This window comes from Amaranthus tricolor, chromosome 16 (genome assembly GCF_026212465.1).
Source record: "Amaranthus tricolor cultivar Red isolate AtriRed21 chromosome 16, ASM2621246v1, whole genome shotgun sequence".
Lineage (NCBI taxonomy): Eukaryota > Viridiplantae > Streptophyta > Magnoliopsida > Caryophyllales > Amaranthaceae > Amaranthus > Amaranthus tricolor.
Window position 1 is genome coordinate 500411 of NC_080062.1, and position 16655 is coordinate 517065.

The 16655-nt window shown below is 34.1% G+C and overlaps 2 protein-coding genes across 3 annotated transcripts; both read right to left on the reverse strand.

The window, feature by feature from the left end:
- Positions 1–777: 777 nt before the first annotated feature.
- LOC130802175 (AUGMIN subunit 5) lies at positions 778–9895 on the reverse strand. The gene is made up of 10 exons (XM_057666094.1): positions 9092–9895; positions 6658–7200; positions 6202–6343; positions 5776–5946; positions 5002–5211; positions 4636–4821; positions 3803–3962; positions 2711–2897; positions 2203–2335; positions 778–1468 (listed from the first exon to the last, which is right to left on the reverse strand). Exons 1-10 carry the CDS (start codon positions 9559–9561, stop codon positions 1340–1342), a joined length of 2331 nt encoding a protein of 776 aa, XP_057522077.1. The 5' UTR covers positions 9562–9895; the 3' UTR covers positions 778–1339.
- A 796-nt stretch (positions 9896–10691) lies between these two features.
- LOC130802176 (uncharacterized) lies at positions 10692–15325 on the reverse strand. Of its 2 annotated transcripts, XM_057666095.1 has the most exons (8): positions 15079–15320; positions 13448–13606; positions 13222–13341; positions 12489–12532; positions 12266–12391; positions 11501–11585; positions 11181–11237; positions 10692–11091 (listed from the first exon to the last, which is right to left on the reverse strand). In XM_057666095.1, the coding sequence occupies exons 1-8, from the start codon at positions 15214–15216 to the stop codon at positions 11014–11016; spliced, it is 807 nt and encodes a 268-aa protein (XP_057522078.1). In that variant the 5' UTR covers positions 15217–15320; the 3' UTR covers positions 10692–11013. The 2 variants fall into 2 exon arrangements, with proteins under 2 accessions (XP_057522078.1, XP_057522079.1); XM_057666096.1 differs by lacking the exon at positions 13448–13606 and having other exon boundaries at positions 15079–15325.
- Positions 15326–16655: the final 1330 nt, after the last annotated feature.

Below are 16655 nucleotides of genomic sequence, written 5' to 3' on the forward strand. Positions count from 1 at the left end.
ATATAATCAACTAGTTCGAATTAAATACTCCTATTAAATATCAATTGTTTGCCAAGCACCCTATAATATGTTCAACGATGGATCATATTAGTTTATTTTAGGTAATGTACTTAAACCTATATATCGTTGAATTAAGATTTTAATATTTGTCGTAGTCTTAGGATGGGAATTGGTAAGGCTAAAATCCGATAACATGTCAACAACAAATGATAGGAATATCATGTACTGAAGAGCAATGTTGGGCTGTATAATAGCCAATTGTATGACTTGAATCAAGAACAATTAATTGCAACAAGAATAACTTAAGGTTACATCAAAGTTCAGATAATTTCCAACCAGTATGGCACCAAATATAGTATGTTTGATTCAAATTTAGCCAACTGCAAAACCCTAATGCAAAACTCCAAATGAAGGAGCCATGTGCCGCAGTTTGAGCTTATGAACTCAACATAACGGCAGCCCCATGAGCAAGACAACACTTATGTGGCCACCTTCTTTTAAATGCTCAATTCATTGATAAAAGAGTCATATGACATCTACGTCAGAACTAACAAACAAATACATAACAATTGAAATCAAATAAAACGATTGATTTAGATGATCTATAACACTTTTGTATAATGTATACTATCTTCCACATCGCCTGATACAACTTTTACGCGCGGTCTTTTGGGAGGGAGGGGCTCAATTCAAGTTAAGAGAACTCTTTGCACAGTAAATGTCACCGGAGATAGCATTGTGAGAATGGACCCGCTTTATATCGAGAACATACAAAAGGATTCGAATCTTACAAATAAGATAGCAGTTGTACATAAGTACAAATAATCCATAGTAATTGCAAACCTGCGAGTTTCTCTCAAGGATATACAAAAGGCATTGTTACTTCTGTAAATTAGGAGTACAAAAAGAATTGGCATTTGATTAACAATAGGAGAAATGAAGCCTACAAGAAATTTTTACATAACAAATCATGCTCGCAGCACTGCACCGCACTCCTAATCTCAGAGAAATATGGTTGGAGGAATCATTGCCTTTTCTAATGGCATGGAAACCCTGGATAATTGTATCAATACAAAGCTTATACAAGGACACGCTGTACAAAAACATGGGTGGGGGAGAAAGGAGAAGGAAGCGTAAAGGGGGAGAAACATATGGTAACTCTAATTTGGAATCAGGTATCTCCCGCTGTTTCCATGGACCCAAAAACTGGTATAATTGCTCTATACCTTTCGGTTTGAACGTTGAGCCATCTCTAGGTGAAAACTCGAGTTGCGATTTTGCAAGCGGTCGATGTTGTAGATATTGTGATGATGTTAGTCCATTGAGAATGCTCACTTACTTATAGCATTTCCTGATCATAAAATGCAAGAAGTTGCTTGACGTGGTTAACCCAAGCACCGACATTTTGACCATCCACTTTAACCCAGTCAACAACTGTGGAGGCAGGTTGCTCCCACCACTCTTCGAGCTGTAGAACATTAAAAAAGGTTAAGAAGTTCTATCCACAAAAGGAAAAACAGGTAAAATGAGAAACTAAACAGAGAATGTTTGGTTAGCTTAGTGGTTTAGGACACTCCCTTTCACCTTGGTGACGATGTTTGGTTCTCACCACCTACACGAGGGATTAATTCCCTCTTCCCACATGTCTGTAGGAATTTTTAGCCCACCCCCGGATCAAATAAAAAAAGATAAAAATAGCTTCCAATACAGATCAGACAGAGCATGGTTGTACACAACATACATGAAAAAAAACATGTTAATATAATGCGAAGAGACACAATACTAGCAAGTACCAACGCAAGTGCGAATGGTAATTGTGTCAAAACAGACCTGTAGGCTCTAAGGCAGTTATAAGTTCGGAAAGAAGGCGGACATGTACAAAGAATTCATAGCTCACATCTCAATTCAGAACAAAGCTATCTTTAGCGAAGGCAGGAAGTTCAAGATAGCTTGGGAAATGGCACGGAAATAGTAAAATACAGGTCTCAGACAATTAGAAGGGCTATCAAGCTCAAATCACACGCAATGATGCAAACAAAACAAAAACAATGCCAAGATTGTATTCCATCAAATGGAGTTGGCTGCTTTGTGCCAAGAATCTACTTAAAAGCAAAGCTGCAAAACACCGTAGAACTTTGAAACTTCTATCTTGCGATAGATGATGACTGACAACATATGTAAAATAATGCATTATTTGCTTACCAAACCCCAGACACATTTGCAATTTTCCAAGCTCTTCTGAGCATTTATTACAGCATTTCTGAGCTCTGGTAGCCATTCTTCGACCACAGTTCTCTCTTGTTCAGCAGCCAGCGAGAGACAATACCTTGTAGTCCTGCATAAATTCAGTTGGAAAATGTTACTTTATGAATGATCTATGCTTCAGATGATCAAACCAAGGGCAGAGTAGCCACTAGCCACCAAAGATGCAACTGATACCAATTTAACAAAGTCTAGAGTTGTTATTCACAATATATATATATATATATATATATATATATATATATATATATATATATATATATATATATATATATATATATGTGTGTGTGTGTGTGTGTGTGTGTGGGGGGGGGGGGGGGAATGTGTGTGCAAAAGATACACATTCAATAATTTACTAGCTCAATCTAATATTCATAAGCAAAAGAAACACAAAAGCCCCCAAGAACAGTGATATCTCTGCTAAGAGATAGAGGAGAACTAATGTTACCTTTCATATTCCTGTTGGACATGATGAGCATGATTCAACACCGTACGACCACTTTCAACAAGGTCTCTCCGATTGTGAACCAAATTGATTGCCTTAGCTAAGTCCTCCAGCACACAAGCCTCAGAACCCCGCAATTTCAGAGAAAATTCCAAGGCTTTTAATACTGATGTCAAACCATCATCTGAGCCTTCACAACAAAAATGGTTTATTCAGTACAAAACTGAAACAAATTCCCCAGGATGTTATTCGTTAGATCAATATCATCAAATTAACAAGCATGGTTATCAAAATCACGATTTTGATCTACGATTCTACGATTTTACGATCTAAAAATAAGCGAGCGATTCGAATCGTAGGTAAAATCGTAAGTTGGTAGAATCTTATGATTCTAATTAAAATAAAATTTGTAAAGGTAGAATCATAACACGATTCTACGATTTAACGATTTAACGATTCGATTCTACAATTCATACTTAATTCTTTTTAATTTTTCTTATGTACCATCTTTAATTAGTTTTTCTTACAATTTAACGATCCATCATTATAACATTTATAAAATAAATTTTTTCTTCATTGGTATGAAAATTTAAAATAAATATTATTTATTTTTTTCATCCTTAAAAATGAAGTGAATGAAACTTTTTAATTAATAAACTTTAACTTTTGAGGTGAATAATTATGACTAGATAGCAAATTTAATTTATTGTAGAATCTTACAATTCTACAATTCGATTCTACCAATTTGATTCTACTGGTCTGAATAATTCTAAGTGGAATCTCGATTTTAATGACTTTGTTAACAAGGCAAACCTCAAACGAGAAACACAACCAGAGATTGGCCCATATGTAACTGCTAGCCAAGTTTTGAAGTTTTTAATTTCAGGTTAAGCAAAGAATTCAAAAGTGGGGAAGTTGAATTTCATTCTCAACTTTGCTAAGCATAGATGCCAGTATAAAAATGTAGTTGGTCTGCATAGCAAAGCAGCAAGGCACCACATAGTCCTCTCCCTGGTCCCCGACATTCTCTTTCCTACATTATTTTCATCTGACCCTTTTATTACAGGCATAATCACATAAGTGACGGAACTTTACCAGAAGGGCAGTTAAGAGCAGCAGAAATTCGACAAATGGAAGGAATTGCAGATGGATCTCTTGCACCAGCCCTGGCAGTCAGCAACGCAGCCGTTTTCTCCACAGCAGCCAGGGCCTCTGGTCCCGTAGATCCACTAGCCCCCATGGACTCCAAAAGAGCCTGATAACAAACAAAATAGAACTCATCGGGATTATGAAAGCAGCAGCAATAAAAAAAAACTACAATTAAAAAGGATACATGAACCATTTTCTAGCTTTTTTTGGTCAGATATTCTACTAATTATCAGAAAGAATAATGAGAAATAAAAGTCATTGGAGGAGAGTCGGGCTGGGCTTTCAATTGTCAAATATGTCTTGAACGCTCATATAGATTTTGCAAAGAAACAAAGGATACATCAGATATAACATAATGAAGCAGCAAAAGAAATGTCATTGCTTTTCTTCAATTCCAATAATACTATTGGTAAATACCAGAGCTACAGTCATTTCTGTGCATAAATTGCTGTTTGTTAATAATACTCAATAAATTAGCTCCGTTAGTTCTAGGCAGATTTCCATAGTGCCATCCAAGAAACTCACAATCTATCACGCCCACCTCCAAAAACATTATCAGGAAGAAATCAATGCTTGAACCATGGCCCATCCCTTCCTCTCTTGTATTATCATGCTATACAATAGCAACTGGCTTCTGACACATGATATTCTAAACGGAAGAAATCTACAAGGATGCATCCACCGAAAATCAAGGAACAATATTCTAAATTGGCATACATTCTTCATGCAACTATAAACAAAGATCAAAACTTTGTTCACATAAATGATTGATTTTGTACCTGCGGGCTTGCTGGCAGCATGTACAGACTGTTATCAGGACTTTGCATGAAAGATGAAACTTCTTTTTCAATGAAATCCTTTGCACTATTTGATAATTCTATCACAATTGAAGATGCTGGGATGATAGTACTTGATGCATATTCACGGGCCAGCAATGGCTGTTGACTCCAAAATGCTGCAGCAGCCTGGAAAAATTGGACAAGATCACACAATAAGGATAAGAGGTCATCAGTTTAAAAACAGCTGAGTTTCATCAAAGGTTAATAAATTACAACAGAACCCAGTGATTTACAGTGAAGAGAGCTGAAAGCAAATCAACTCCTAAGTTTTTGTATTTCTGTCTTAAAGATCCAAGTGCAACCTACCTTGTTAGCATCAAGTAGAGCAGTGTAGATGAACTCAAGTTCAGATCTTCGCGAATCAAACTCCTCAATCTTTTTCCATTTCTTTTTCAATGAATCCTCAGCTTCTTTTCTCTCAGCACATAACTTATTTAACCGCTGCACCTCAGACATTAAAGTGCTTACACTTGCCCTCAACCCAGCAGCTTCTCTCTCCTTTGTCCATACTTCCAGCTAAACCAAAAAAGAGTAGGGAAATCATTAGCAACTCGATAAAAACATAAACTTCCCATAATTTTAGAAGACACGTAGGTGGCTACAACGCCCACAAGTGACAAATTTAAACACAACAGTTGGCCCAGCTTTGTTTACACAGGTGAGAAATTAATCGAACTGTTATTCAAGCCAGACTCCCCTTTCCTAGAGTATAAAAATATAGAATAAAACAACTATTGAATTTCATCAGTCTTTCAATACAACAGAGATGTTCATTAAACTGTTTTCCTTAAGGAAACTTTCAATACAGAAGAGAGCTATAAGAGGTGCCTGACTTTAGGGTTAAAATAAGTGTAACTATTAGAGAGACCATTGAAATTAAAAACAGGGTTAAACAACCAAGAATCAGGCTCTTTTTTGAACTCCCCCTTTGCTTTAGTCCAGTCTCGGGTGAATGAGAAAGAAACTTACCACAAAGCAGGAGGTAAAATTAATTGAGATGATAAACAAGAAAAAAAAGGAACTTGCACCAAACAGCTGTATACTTTTTTAATAGAAAAAAGTTCCTACAGAAGTCACTACCTGGAATTGCCTGAGACTCCCAACACTCTGCGTTCCTCCAACAGTGGACAGTTGATGATTAGTATCTCCACTTCCATGCAGACGCGTCAGAAGTTTCTGAGACATGCTTCTGGCTTCACCAGCTTTATTTACAGCATCCTCTGTAGCTATAAATTGCTGAACATGAGCTTTCTGTGACAAAGACAAAAAGAAACATTAATAAATCAAACTGCAAGTTAAAGAGTCATAGACTTGAAATAGAATACGAACTGCCAGTATGCCACATAAGAATAAATGAATGTGATCTTTACTATCACTGTCCCTGGCCCCTGCAAACAATCACTTCTAAACAAAAGAGTGGACGACAAAGCATAACGCAAGACAAATGCATGGTGCAAGTGCAAACAGCGATTGAATACATACAAATCTACTGTGTAAAAGTTGAACCTGTCTTTCTAAAAGCTGATTTTCACTTCCTTTTGAAGGTAAATCTGCTGCTATCTTTCCATTACCATATAGCTGATAGTTCAATGGTGATGTGACATCCGGAGATGAAGCATCCATTACTCGATTGTTTTCATACTTGTACCTGAACAAAAGAATCAAACTCAAAATAAGATAGGCGAAAGATATTTTCCTCCCCTCAAAACTTAAACCTCCACCCCTGCCCCCCCCCCCCCCCCCCCCCCCCACCCCACACACACACACAAAAAAAAAATCACATAGATAGATGACAGTTCAAATATCCCATACCCAAGCCATCAGGTAACAGTTGATTCCATGGAGGCAAATAAAAAGATTGCAAGTTTTGAATACAACAATAGTGACACAGTTTCCAGCTAAAGTAAAGAAGTATAAGAATGAAAACAATATGCCAGTAAAGAAATTAAGGAAAACACAGACCTAAGTGCTTCAGCATCAGCTCTAACATCAACTTTTTCTATTTCCCTACTAATCAGCGATTTCAATCGCTGACTATATGCAGTGATAGCTTGAAGTAACAAAGGTGGATTTTTCAAGCAATTCCCAACAATGATTTTGACTTCTTCGGGTATTCCCCCATCAAAATCGTAACCAATCTTAGCTGCTTCAAGCTGTGGATTTGAGTGTACACCATTCCCTTCAAATGCTGGGAAAGAGCAGCGTATTTTATCAAGTGTATGTAATGCAAGAAACTCACAGGCTTTTCTTATATTTCTTTCACGTGTAGTTTCAATAAGAATGACATCTTCAGCAGCTTTGGCTCCCTTAACATTGGAGTACAACGACTCTTTTTCACTGCTGGCATGAAGGGTACTAGCTACTTCAGTAGAAAGATCAACACTAGACCTCTGTGAATTCCTAGCCTGACTAACATAATAACGCAGGCGTTTATGATATTCAGCAAATATTTTTGCTGCTTCATCACATTGTTGATCATATGTCTCCAGCATAACCTGTTTATGCCTGCATTTTTAGTTACAGTTTATCAATAAAAGGTTGAGAAGATTAAATAAATCCTTTTTAACATTTGAGCCTGTGAGGTTAACATTAAAATAATTAAGTATACATGCCTGGTTCTGTCTATGACAATCAATAATTAGCATGTCAATTGACATGAAGTAACTTGAATACTAAAAACTGAAATAAAGTACAATAGACTGATTCCACAGCTGAAAACATGGATTAAAAGTTCTATGACAACAAAGTTTTAGATAACATGATAACAAAGTTACCAACTTCATGTTAAGTCACTCCAGTGTTTGAAGAACAGTCATCAAGATGATTTTATATCCCATCAGAGGCACCCAATACAATAGTCTCTTATCTGAACCTACAACAACCAAACATATATGTCTGAAGCTGATGATGCAGGCTTCCCAGCCACTATTCTAATACAAGGGTCCAGATATCAAGTAACAATCATATCATTATTGATTCAGCACAACTTGCAATGAGACCTTTTTCATTCATCTAATCTAATAACAGCAAACTAGGCTTCTCAGACATAAACCAAGTGCTACAACTGTACAACAGAATGGTGGGTCTAACATCTTAAATATGGTGAAAAAGTTCAGCAAATCCCTTATCAGGCATAAGTGGTATATTATCAGTAAAGGCCAAAAGATTTTCATTGCAATCATATCTGATCATCCTTGGGGTGGCATGGTTTTTTTTGGTTAACCTCAAATAACAATCTTATGTAACAAATTCGATCAGACACTATGTTCATCTCAAATTGGATCATGAATCACCTAGCAGTAGAACAAATCTCAAAATAGGTACTGTATATAAGATCAACCTTGAATCTGATGAGCTATCACAGAGAATGTAAGGACCAATTGTCATTCTTGGCATTAGCAAAAAAGTATACTCCAATACTCACTAAAAAAAGTCCCCCTACTATTTACCTATATATAGTACATTACCTGTCCTAAAATTTTGACTCAACCTTAGGCCAACGCATAGAGCATCTAAGTTGCAAAACTCTACCCAATCACACCACACAAAACTCATACACGTCTATGCCACTTGCTCCATCTATACAGTCACACAACCCAACCTGTAGTTTCACTTATAAAAAGCATTATAAAGTTGGATCCTATCAGTCCTCTAACCACCGTCATTCACAAAAGGGATAATCAAGGAAGATCAACCATGATCCATCACTAATTCAAAACAAATTCCACACAATACTATAGTAGAAGAAGCTAGCACACAACACAGGAGTATTCACTTATAAAAAGCATTATAAAGTTGGATCCTATCAGTCCTCTAACCACCCTCATTCACAAAAGGGATAATCAAGGAAGATCAACCATGATCCATCACTAATTTAAAACAAATTCCACACTATACTATAGTAGAAGAAGCTAGCACACAACACAGGAGTATAAAGCAGCTACATTTCCAACATAAAAACCATCACAAAAAGAATAGACAAATCATCAAACTTTCTAAAACCAATAATACCATGGCAAAGCATTGCCATTTTGGAAGTCACTATTAAATTATGGAAAGATAATGGATAATTAGTGTAATTTTAGTGGAAAAATCTCTTGACAAGTTTAACGATCATGCTTATTCAACTTCAATAATCTCATTTTCTTTGCAAAACTCATTCCAATGCGTAACCATAACTCATTCTAATGCATAACATTTAGAAAGTTGGTATCAGGCGGTAATGGAATGCAAACACATTTTTTTCTCATGACATATTACTAACAACTAAATGAGGCATAAAACATTCTACTAAACCCTGATCAACAAATTCAACAATTAAACTTAAACAATCAAAAGCAACCAATACAAATGCAACTCAAAACTTCCAAATATGCAACTTCAATAGAATGCAAACCTTAGATTCGAGCGATCATCAAGCATTCGCTTCCTCTCTGCCTCCTCCCTCGAAACTTCCAACATTTTCGCCTTCAATTCCTTCCTTTGTCTCCTAAGAACCATCCTTAACCTCTCCACTTCCTTCTCGGCCGCTTCTCGTTCCTGCAACGCCTCCGAAACTCCCCTCTCATTCTCTCTCCTCCTTCCAGTCTCCTCCATTCTTCTACCAACATCATTCCCCCCATGAACAACAATATTCCTCCGAATAGTCTCCGCTGTTCGTTCTGATTTCACCCTCTGCAGCAAGAAATTCCATACTGGTATCATATTCCCTCTACAAACCTTCCTTATCGCATCCACTGATGGACCCGACCCTGCTCGACTTGAACCCGAATATGGGCCCGAATGTCGATAACCCATTTCTTTCTGTAGCCATTCTACAATCGCCTCCGGTTGTGCCGTCATTGATGAGCTTGCTGAGCTCTGCATTTCGCTGTATTGTTCCCCCAAATCAAACGCTTAATTAAAAAACCCTAAATCATAACGGATTTGTTTAAGATCCTACAAAATTGTGCTTCAAATTCGAAAATAAAATCCTGGAATTCTGCAATGGATCTGAAGAAAGGAAATGATGAATTAATCGGTTGAAATTGTTAGGGGAAATTTGGAAACATGTAGGAACTACTTTGAGGTGGGTTTGAATGAAAGTATGTGAGTATGAGAGGAGAGAGGAAGGAGTGAGAGAGTGGATATTAAAGAAATTGAACTAAAAATGGAGTGGGAAAAAAGTAGAGAAAATATTTTTGAAACGATAATGGGATTTTGTTTAAAAGTCGATAATTTGTTATTCTTAAGAATTTTAAAGTACATGGGTGTCTAACATTAGGGAATCAGGAAGGGAATATGACTTTGTTTTAAATTTATGTTTAAGTCTTAAGGAAATAAAAATAGAGAATGAGATTAAAATGGAAGAAATTTTTAAGGAAAATGTCTTGGAAAAGATAGACATTTGAGTTGAGACTTTCATTTATTTTTATCTCTTACTTTCTAAGGAAATAAAAACAAAGGATGAGATTTTTTTTATCTTCAAAATCTTAATTTTAAAAGTCTTATCTTAAAGTCTCACAAGTCATTCCTTTGTGCCAAACACCCCCTTCATTCTTTTAACAAAAAATTTACTTCACAAACTTGACTTTTTGTCTCGGCTAGAGGGTAAATACCACTTTTATACTTTATATTTTGTCTCGGCTAAAGTGTAAGTACTACTTTTAAATGATACAATATATTCATGTGAGATATTAAAAATTAAAATTTGCTAAAAATACATGCAAAAAGTAAAGTGGATAAATAAAAAGAAATGGAGAAAATATTAGATTTAATTCTTAGCTAGTTATTTTCCTTTCTTACTCTACACTACAAACAAAAAAAATCAATTTAGATTTTAAAGGTAATTATGTGCTCCAGCCATTCTGTATCATTTTAAAAAAAACTCTCACATTATCACGATGGAAAATGAGAGGGGATAAGAGAGTAGTGTTGTGATAAAGATTTTGTGTTTTTGGTGATTATATTTTTTTTGTTCATTGATTGATTCATCTAATAAATTAGCTCTTCCCAAATAAACAACAACAAACCACCAATTATTCACCAACAAAGAGACGAAGATAACATGCAACAAAATGTTAATATCATACAATGATTACAATGTAAAAAAGTTAAAAGTATTCCCAATAACCCATCCCAAATAGAAATGTTAAAGCCTTAATCCAAAAAATATGAGATCAGTTAATAACGATACCCGACTTTAACAACATACTTATTTATATATTAGAGGTTGATAATATACCCGACGGGTATACCTAGCCATCCTCATTGCCAATCTATCATACACACATCTATATGAGAAACTATATACGAGCGTATGAGAAGACCACAAAGGAGTTAGTTTGCCGCGAGTTTGAAAGCTTTCGTGAAAACCTCAGGCGGCTGTCCACCGTTCAGTTTATACTGGCCATTGATCTGTCAAGAGGAATCAAATGCTTGTCAACGATAGTAAGGGGGGATTCAAGCTCGAAGAAGACGGGGTTTGTTAGGCATTTAGTACTCACCACAAAGTATGGGACACCACTAATATTCGATGAGTGTTTCTCGAGCTCTTCCATCACCTTGTCGATGAAAAGAATAAAAACTCGGTTAATTTGCTTGAATTGTACTCCTCTGTCCCTTGAGTGTGTGGAGTGTATTCAAAAGGACGGAGAAAGTATACATTTATAAGTAATGATGAATCCGTAAAGTTTGAACTAGCCTATTTCGAACTTTCGACTTTTAAACAACAATATGTATATTTCAACGAGCTATCAGCTAGTTCTTGGGAGACCAACACAAGGAGATGAAGAAAAAGATGATGAAATAAACAGTTAGAAGATACCTCCTTAAGACCATTATTTGGATCCTCTAGAAACTCAGCAGCTCCTTCAATTCCAACCTTTTTAGCAGATTCCACAAGGAACTCCCTGCAAGATGAATGTCTCATTATTTCTCATAGAGTGAGAAAAAGAAAAAGACAAGAAAACCCCTAATTAATTCCGCACAAGAGTCTTCTACGATGGTGGATCCAAGAAAAAAAAGCATCTAATCGGCTTTGATCAGTGGTCACAAATGTGGAAGACAATACTTTAATCAAGTCATCTAAGGTATATTTACATGTAATATTTGATTTTATATTGGATTTAAGGGATGTCAACTACCTCAATGGCATCACATTAGATCCGCCATTGGTCTTCTAAATTAGGGTCTAACTTGTCTCTTGAGTTGTGTGTAAATCAATTTAAGCAACAATGTCAAAGCCTTAATCCTAAAAGATTAGGGTTGGCTTCATGAAGCAATAGATCAATTCCAGTGGTTGGCTCATGAACACCCCACGAAAATTGATTTTTGGTTTACGATCATGAGGCTGTAACTAGGTTTTACTGAGCCGGTTGACCTACCACTCATTCAGGCTTGGGAACGGGAATGAGCAACTACCACTCACAAGCGGAGTTTGTGCATAAATCAATATCCCACTCAATAATTGGGGAATTAAAAACTCAACTAACTCATGAAGATCAATACTCCATGCATTTACACTTGACTATGAATTTCTTTAAAACGTTCACAATTGAAAAATCAGAAATTTCTTTCAAGAAAGACATACCGATCTCCTATGTACTTTGCCTCCGTGAAGTAGCCCAAAAACAGCTCTTCAACAAGTTCATGTTGCTTATCAAGCCCTTGTTGGCCCGCATAGTATATAAGCCTGTGGCTATCCAAAGTGCTTCCCCTAAAATAAAATTTCGGAAACGTATGATAACGTACGAAAACTACTAATACAACAGTCCATAGCTAACAAATAAAGAAATCACGAATTTTCTGCTTACGTAAGTCCGTCTATGTTATATTCCAGTCCAAGCCCCCTGTACACCTGTGGAAGCCAAACAAATCAGCATGGGAGTTTATGACATACCATCTATAAGGAATAAGAAGACTTCTGAGTTATGACCAAGGTTGTTAGAATTGGAATTCTACCGAGGATCGTAAAATCGTGTTATGATCCAACCACTTAAATTCTTGATCTAAATAGGATCGCACGATTCCAACATTAAGATCCTACCTACGATCTATATCAGTCACCTATTTTTAGATCATAGAATCGTGGAATCGTAGATTAGGATCAGGATTTTAATAATCATGCTTATAACGTCGTTCATCTCAAATTAGTTATCATGCAATTACGAATATGAGATGATTTTCAAAAGGAAAATGAAAGTAATGCATTTTTTTCCTATTTTGATCAATTTTTGTTCTTGTAACATGGAAATTTAATCATGAACAAATATTAATGAAACGCGATAATGTTTTCCAAACATCCTAGAACAATGAAGGTGACTAAAAAACAGTATGGTGGCTTATACAATTGGCTTAACAACTAACGCAAAAACCAATGCTACGAGCACATCAAACATGGAAATTGAACTAACCAAAAACCAATTGACGGATACGTATCTATAACATATATATATATATATATATATATATATATATATATATATATATATATATATATATATATATATATATATATATATATATATAAAATAAAAATCGTCATACATCTGTCATTCGTGCTATGATTTGCTCAGACCGATAACCAAACTTTTGCCTGTAAAAATCTCGCTTGTTCACACCCTCTTTCGGAGCGGAGGGATTGAGGAAGAAAGGGTGCCACCTGATCTGTAAATTAAAAGATGACTTAAAACAAGATTGATGAACTAAATATATACTTCATTCTAACATTACAAACAAGACTAACAGTATATAAGATGGTACAGAATTAAACCTCAAAATCAAACTGATCTTTTGATTCAGAAATAGCTTTGTCTAGGTTTCTTTTTCCCACAAAGCACCATGGACAAACACTATCTGAACTGACATCGATTTTTATAAGTTTCTTTCCTATTGAATTAGCAGATGAGTTCGCCATAAATCTACCGTTAACCTGCAATCCTTTGGAGAGTTAATCACAACACTTTTTAGCATATGATCAACAACTTCTTGTATTTTTTAACCAAATTGTTTCAATTCAAGATTTCTATAGGCTATATTATAGGCTATAGTCAACCTTCGGGTCTTGTGTATAAGCCAAAATTTATCTGTTCTTAGATGACAATTTACCTTTACTACCCATAAATTATTGTCTTGATTTACGAGTTCAGATGGTTGATAATCGAAATTAATAGAGGAGACATGGATGACTACGGGTGAAAGTTTGGTTTTTGGTTTGATACAAATCCAAATCAAACCAAATAAAATTCGATTTTGATATTTTCAGTCCAAATCCAAATTGAACCGAACCGAATTTCAAAATACCAATCCAAATTTAACCAATAGACCGAATTGCACCGATTTGTATATTTTGCACTGTAAATCAAATTTGCGTGTATTGTTTCAGACTTATTCTTTCTAAAGCTCCTAAATAGATATTAATAATTTTAGGGTCTTTTATTTGAACAAGTAAAAAACTTTTAACAAAAATAAAAATCTAAAAGTAAGGGAAAAAATTCAAATAAATCAAATGGAAGATATAACATGCCGTTAATATCTTGGTTTATTTCGGTTTTTCGATTTTGTTGGACCCTAGACAGAATCCAAATCGAACACCGAATTATAATTAAAATTTTGTTCAAACCAAACCAAATTTAAAATATAATCAAACCAAATTAGTTATTCGATTTGGTTTAGTTCGGTGTTCGACAAATTACTTACACACCTATGGATGACTCACCTAATCTTTTAGTATTAGGACTTTTACATTGTTATTCTATCATCCAAAAACTATTGGAATTTTTTAGTATCACCAAAAAGATGAAATACAAATATAGGTTTTAAAATATCAAACTCAGGAACAATGATTTTATTTGGAAATTTAAAATTGGCTCAAATTTATTGTTTGGCAAATCAAAAACTTTCAAATTTGAATTTGAATCAAATTTAAAGTAGTTAAAGTTGAGAATTTGAGAATGAGTACCCAAACCTTGTCATTTTCAAATTCTTCATTTATAATTTCATAATTAAAATTCATAATTTAAAATGAAATACTTATTTTCAAACACTGCATCATATTATTTCAATTCAACAATCAAATTGATAAACAAGGAAGTTTAAGTCTTTTTATCCACACTAAAATTCCAAGGTATTCTGACACATAAATCCCACAAAAAATGAAGAACCTTCACAATATCAAATTATCAATGAACAAAGATCAAAACTTTGATTAAATTTAAGCTACCCATCACAAATTTAATTATGAAAACAGCAAGAATTCAGCCTAAATACGATGTGATACTACATAATTATGAAAAAGAGTAAACCCTTAATCAGCAAAGAAATTATTGCATTCTACAATCATATAAAAAAAATTAAAAACAAAGTTAAATGAAACATAATTAACAAACAATAAGAGACAATTACTTGTATGTTCTTGAGAAAATGATGAAATTGGTTTGGTGAACGAGAGAAGTGGGAAATGTTTGCAAGTTTTGGGTGTTTGAAGATGGAAAAAGAGGAAATACGAGGAGGTAGAAAACTGTGATTAACAAAAGAAGCCATTCAATTTCAACCCATTGACTTTGAACTTTGAAAATTGGTAATGCCGTAATGGTACAAAGGTAGGAATTAGGATTCTTTTTTTTTTTTTTCGCAAATTCTTAAAGATGATGGCTGTCATAAATTAAATACTAAGAGCATCCTTATTCCTTATTCATGAGTATCATGACCCTATAAAAGGATCATCTTATTATTTCACAATTTTTCTCTCTTTTAAAAGTTCATCTTTTAACAATGATCGTCATTATCGATTCTTTCTTACTTTTTTTCTACTCCACCATAATTTCTCTCCTTTAATTTATCTAATATTTATCTTTATCTTTATATAATAATATTTTCATGTACAAAATTAATATAATTTTTTATTTGATTAAAATAGATTTACTTTTTTATTAATTTAAAAAATATTATTTTGATAAAACTAATATTTTTTAATAAATATAAATACAGACATTAATAATAATTGAGGAAAATTCGTTAAATTCAAATAAAGATTATTTTTTAATAAATATAAATGTAGACATTAATAATTTTATTAGGGATTTTTGAAATGATTTTTTTGGTATTTTTTTAATAAAAAAAGTAGGAAAATAAGAAGAAAATATGTAAATAAAAAATAATGCCAAAAAATATCAATATGGGTCTCATTTTATAGATCTCGAAAAAATATGACCGTTGGTACAATTTTCTTAAAAAAAAAATTAATTAAATACGAAAATAGCCGTTAATTAAAAAACCGGGTATTTTTTTGCACCCAATCAAAACTCAGCAGGTGGAAGTAGGGGCTGACGCGTGTCAGAGCAGCAGGGAGCTACTTTTCCTCACCCAATCAGAAACCGACACGTGGTGAAATTTTTTTTAAAAAAATGGGGTGACCGTTCACATGAATGGATCACCCCTTGACCCAATTGCCCAATCTTTTCCCCAATCCACCTATTATTAGGTCACCATTATACGCATTTTACCATGACTTTGGTCATATAACATCTAAAAAAGTCACCATTATTGATGCTCTAAAAGAAAGTTAGTGGAAAATTGTTGAATAATAACTAAAATATTAATATTTTTATTGATAAATATGTGGAAACTATAAGAAATATTGTAAAATTAAAATAAAGTTAAGAGAAGGTATGTGGGACCATAATAATTATTAAAATGTTAAATTGAGAATATATAAGGTTATTTTTATTTAAAATTTATAATATAAATAAAAAGATTTTTTATGAGAAAAATAAATAAACTACGTTAAAATAAAAAATAAAACTTCTATAACAAACAAAGAGAGTACTATCTATTGATGGACCCTACATATATTGTATGTGTTAAATGATCACTTTTAATTTTAAATAATCAATTAAAATATAAGTTGATTTATTAATCGGTGTCATAATAATACTTCATACTACCGACTACCGAGTACTAGTATTTAATTGGAATCAGAA

Excerpts from the sequence above, each read along its gene's own strand:
- LOC130802175 (XM_057666094.1), bottom strand. The coding sequence starts at position 9,561 with ATGCAGAGCTCAGCAAGCTCATCAATGACGGCACAACCGGAGGCGATT. Across the intron at positions 2,336-2,710 it reads GTCCAACAGGAATATGAAAG|GACTACAAGGTATTGTCTCT; the intron begins GTAACATTAGTT and ends GAATTTATGCAG. Across the intron at positions 1,469-2,202 it reads GCAAATGTGTCTGGGGTTTG|CTCGAAGAGTGGTGGGAGCA; the intron begins GTAAGCAAATAA and ends AATGTTCTACAG.
- LOC130802176 (XM_057666095.1), bottom strand. The coding sequence starts at position 15,216 with ATGGCTTCTTTTGTTAATCACAGTTTTCTACCTCCTCGTATTTCCTCT. Across the intron at positions 11,238-11,500 it reads CAAATAATGGTCTTAAGGAG|GTGATGGAAGAGCTCGAGAA; the intron begins GTATCTTCTAAC and ends TTCATCGACAAG. Across the intron at positions 11,092-11,180 it reads GTGGTGTCCCATACTTTGTG|ATCAATGGCCAGTATAAACT; the intron begins GTGAGTACTAAA and ends TCCTCTTGACAG.